The sequence below is a fragment of the Penaeus vannamei genome, chromosome 20, assembly GCF_042767895.1.
Source record: "Penaeus vannamei isolate JL-2024 chromosome 20, ASM4276789v1, whole genome shotgun sequence".
NCBI lineage: Eukaryota > Metazoa > Arthropoda > Malacostraca > Decapoda > Penaeidae > Penaeus > Penaeus vannamei.
In genome coordinates, this window is record NC_091568.1 from 14,440,409 (window position 1) to 14,445,408 (window position 5,000).

Here is a 5,000-nt window from a genome sequence, read left to right on the forward strand (position 1 = left end):
TGTTGTCACCGAAGCCTCTCAGTCACCCAGCAGACGACGGATTCAGGTCACAAGGGAAGTCAGTCTTTAAATTATCCAAAATGCAAGCTTCAAATAGCAGTTCCGACCCTAAGAGGAGTGATAAGATTGTGAGGTGATGTATGAGGTGTTTTCAGTTTTGTTAGCTTTTGAAAAGAAAATGATTTAGGGTAATAGGATGTTATGGCATAGGTCTTAAGTGGAGATCAAAGTTCCTAGCTTGTTATCCATATTGTAAATTAACGTGAGGGATGTCGGTGACTTCAGATAATCTAGTCTTTGGGTTACTATTTTCAAGATATCAGAAAAGAAAGGAAAAACATCCTTTTCAGGTTACACACAGCCAGGTTCTGGCTTGGCCAGACTGTAAAATTTGGTTCCCCGTGCAAAAATTATTTGGTCAAATTCTGTCCACGCAAATGTAGCTATCCTTGTATGCTTAGTTCTTTTGGTAGAGGTTGAAGACCGCGACGCGCGTAGATAGAGGAAAATGGACACCGCCATCTTATAGAGCGGGAAAAATAGAAGGGGAGAGCGTATAGTTTAAGATGCACCGGCCTTATAGTCACCGCTAAATGACGAAAATATAACGCGCGGCCGCCTTTCAAATTCAAAGTCGATGAGCTTGTTTACCTTGCTAGGAAAAACACGACACTGACCCACGAACGCATTTTTGCGTTCGCGAACTAGTCCGTGTATCATTACGCGCTTGTCAAAACGATATTTGGCTAATTATCTGTGTCTGCTGGTACGCATTTATACCTTTAAAGTCTTTTAGTAATGTTATTATACTTCAATTGCATATTTTTATATTTATCTATACCCTCATATCGAATCCTGCGCATCGAGTGTTTCACACTTTCTTGCGCCAGCCACAAGTTGACAGCTCACCAACCCGCTCATTTCGAGATTGAAAGTCGGTGAGAAATGTTGCGTTTCCAGTGTTGTGTTGATTCTGGGTTCTTTTTTAAGACCTTTACAGTGGCATCGAAGAATAATTCGACTTCAGTAACCATCCCAGTTTTATATCTGAGCCCATCAAGAGCTCCAAAGGACGAAAAAGGTGATTAAAATCGAAGCAATCCCAGCAGTACAAAGAAACGAAAGTTTCACGTTTCCTGATATAAAGGTATTTGGTTTATTATTTTACGGTGTGAATGCAGCTCTGTCTTGCCGTACATACCGTGGTGGAGAGAATGTGTCCTGGGGGGTGTTGGGGGGCTTGCCCCCCATCAACCCTCTCCTCGGGCAGTGCCCGAAGGACACGCTTAGTCACGGCAATTTATATTGATATATTAGGTTGGTTGGTTTATTGGTCAATACGTTTTTGGGGGTTGGAACGTGTAAATTCCCGTAGATTTTTTGCCGAAATGTGGGTTGGGTTCCCGTAGAGTTTTTGATTGATTTTCGCGTCAGTCCGTAAACTTTCAAAGATGGCGGTTACATCCGTAGAGTTTCATTGGCCGATTTTAAGCGCTTTTTGTGCTAGTTTTATGCATTTTTGATCGTTATTCTTCTTATTTAAGCTTGTTTTACCCCATAATTTCCCTGATATACTTCATGCCCTCCCCTGCTAACGGGACTATCAAATCAAAATCGTCGATGGAGAAATGGTACTCGATCTCCTGAACGATTAATCGCAAAAGAAACAACGCCAAAAATCGATGAAATCATAGGATTTCATGCAGAAAAACATCATTTTTTTCGACTTAGTCTCTGCGAGGGTGCGTCGCGGTCTTCAACAATTACCGTTCTTTTTTAAGTCATTTTCTGTACATAAAATTCTTCTGACCTTTCTGTGCAGTTGTTTCGTCGTTCGTCCACAGATCATGTCCGGGCAAATGTAGACAAAATGATGTTTTTCGCGCATGAAAAAATATAATATTCCCCACGCAAGAAAAATACTCTATAGCATGGCATGTTCATTTTAAGTCCAGACTGGAAGTTTAGTTCAGATTGCAAAAAAATGCAACCACAGCTTCTGGATATGTAGCTGTATTCAGAGGTATTTTTTTAGACATTTACTAGAAACTGTCCTCAACTCCATGTTACAAAATTTTTTATCAAATGTAAATTGCCATGACTGGTCTGCTCGTTGGGCACTGCCTGAAGGAGATTTGATTTGGTGGTCTCTGCCTTCAAATACCCCAAGTAAGTATTGTCTTCACCTTGTTAGGTAGGGCATGATGGAGCTGAAACTTGGGAGACCACACACAGGCCCCCGACACAAGCTTTGATTTGACAACTGTAGTGAAAGTACATTTTTCGTAAAGACGAGCCAAATTTCCCACAAAATTACCCTTTCAAAATTATTTGAAGGTAATGTAAAAAGTAAAAGAAATTGCAAAAATGAAAATCCCAGGCCAAGAATCGCATTTTATATAATAATGAAAGTACAAAAATGAAAAATCTGAGCCAAGATTCGGCCTCGGCAGATTCAACATGGCGTTGCACGAATGAACGAGCAGATGAACCTCAGCCTAAACAAATAAACTACTATAAGGATAGCCATATGGACCAAAAACTTTCCAAACCAGGGGGCTGTGCCCTCGGACCCCCCCTACAATCGTTGTGCTTCTTTAGCCAACCACTGTGCTTCCCTAGCCAATCTCCGTGCTTCTCTAGCCAACTGCCATGCTTCTCTAGCCAACTGCTGTGCTTCCCTAGCCAATCGCCATTCTTCCCAAGGCGATTGTTGTGCTTCCCTAGGAACCAAAATCTTCCTAATCAGGGACTATGCCCCCTGAAACCCCCCCAAGATTGCTGTGCTTCTCTAGCCAATCGATGTGCTTTCCTAGCCAATTGCCATGCTTCCCTAGCGGATTGCCGTGCACCTTAATTTTAATATCATGACGTAATTATATCTTTCTGCGCTTTAAATTTGACGTCCCTGATTAGTTTGCATATTGTTCTTCCATTTAAATAGCATTTCATGTTCGTTTACTAAAATTCGATATCCTCCAGAATAACCAAAGTTAGTTAGGGTTTTGGCATCAATACCTAGTCAGCTGAAACAGTGGTGTTCAATATCTTTGTGGTGACTTTGTTTCCATTATTTAGTTTTGCTTGTATAAAAGTTTTATATTGATGAATAGTAGAATCTGATTCTAGAAATTAAAGTTTTCCTTTTAGTATTCAATTTTGTGACATTTTACATGAGAGCTGATAGCATTTTCATTTTTATAGCAATTGAAAATGTTCAGAGTTTGCCTACAAGAGAAATACGATCAGAATCGAATAACAGACCTCTATTTTTACAGTTACAAACCCCCTGCTCAGGGAACTCCAGGTGCACCAGGTGAAGACCCCACCACAGACTACATGAATGTCTTGGGCATGATCTTCAGCATGTGTGGCCTCATGATGCGAGTAAGACATTCCTCAGCATTTTTTGGATTCAAAGACTGTATTATTAATATTTGAAATATATAGACTTCAAGTCATTTTTGAGACTGATAATAATCTATTGAATTATATTTTGGTGAAGTTGATTACTTATTATTTTTATTTTTTTTCTCGAAAAATCTATGTAGATGTCCTTTTTAAGACTAAGATTTATATTTCTCTTTTCCAATTTTCAGTTGAAGTGGTGCGCATGGGTGGCACTTTACTGCTCTTGCATCAGCTTTGCGAATTCTCGAGTAAACGATGATACGAAGCAGATGCTCAGCAGTTTCATGTACGTTGTATAAAGCTTTGTTATAAATGTGGATAGACCAATAGAAGCAGTGTTTGTTTAAATATAATGGTTTAAAATCAAATTTGTATAGTAACAAATAAGTAATTTTAAAGATGTTTCTACATTTAGACTTATAAAAGATTGTAATTGAATATTTCATTCTTTTTTGGTAGCACTTGTTGTTAATTATTTTAGGATTCAATCTGTATGTTATTTTAATTGATTTTACTTTTCTATTTTTTACTTTTAGGTTGTCAATCTCTGCAGTTGTGATGTCGTACCTGCAAAATCCACAACCGATGACACCCCCCTGGTCTAATATATAAGTGTTATTCAATTAGATTTTCCAAAGTGCTTTTGTATAAAACTTGTTAAAAGTGAAAAAATGGCTTTATTTAATGACTTCCACATGGAGCATTAAAGGTTATATAAAGAGAAGAACAATCTCATTTTGGTGTATATTTCGTCTCATGAAAATTGTTGAGAAATTATCCCAAAAGTGATTTCCATTCCAAAGATATTTTGGTAGCCATTCTATTTTTATCTTTGTTGAATAATATTAGAATTGTTTACAATGATAGGAATGACTCACTACTGAATCCTGTAATTTTTTTTGTTAATGTACTTCTGCAGTGGTACTTTTAATAAGTGGAAAAGCTGTATTAGAACTTGTTTTTTGTTTTTACATTTATGTGTATTTTACAGGTAGAATACTGTTTTCTGTGACAAAGAGGAAATATCTGGTCTCTGTTGAATGAATGCAATACAGATTTTTAAGGCATTTTTGCCTTTAGTATTTGAATAAACAATTTACATTACTTTCTTGTTTGAGTCTCAGAAGATGATTAGTACCCTTACATGCATTGACTCATCATTTTGAGAACATACACTGCATACATTTTTCCTGAATTTCATGAAAATCCAATTCAAGAAATGTGTAGCACAGACTAGCAAAAAGTCAAAGATATAAAAAACCTGTTTATGTGGTGATGATGCTTGAACATATTTTTAAGATAATCACCCAATGATACTTAAGTTCTTAGACAGTAAAGATATTTTATTAAAGCTTGATATGTTGGAAATATATTTTCCATGATAACTGTGCAACAAACATTATAGTAAAAAATTCTGAATTGAGTGAACTTGATGCAGACTGTGTGTATGATGAAAAATAAAAATAAATAAAGGTTTGGATGCTATATCAATTATAATAAATATTAAGAGGAAGTAGACAACCTTTGAAATAAAGTGTACAGAATTGATACTGTTTAATAATGCAAAATTAATGTTTTCTTTATTTTGG

The 5,000-nt window shown here is 36.8% G+C and overlaps 1 protein-coding gene across 2 annotated transcripts in view; it reads left to right on the plus strand.

Moving 5' to 3' along the window:
• The window catches only part of LOC138865244 (protein Asterix-like), a 4,542-nt gene extending 27 nt beyond the window's left edge, over window positions 1-4,515 (plus strand). The window contains exons 1-4 of one of the 2 annotated variants that reach the window (XM_070135061.1): window positions 1-133; window positions 3,279-3,387; window positions 3,600-3,697; window positions 3,948-4,515. The exon at window positions 1-133 is cut by the window's left edge and continues 27 nt beyond it. In XM_070135061.1, coding sequence (XP_069991162.1) covers window positions 81-133; window positions 3,279-3,387; window positions 3,600-3,697; window positions 3,948-4,023 — 336 coding nt within the window. In that variant the 5' untranslated portion in view covers window positions 1-80 and the 3' untranslated portion in view covers window positions 4,024-4,515. Of the gene's footprint in view, window positions 470-1,781; window positions 3,388-3,599; window positions 3,698-3,947 lie in introns of both variants that reach the window. The other variant, XM_070135060.1, reaches the window with a different exon arrangement.
• Window positions 4,516-5,000: the final 485 nt, after the last annotated feature.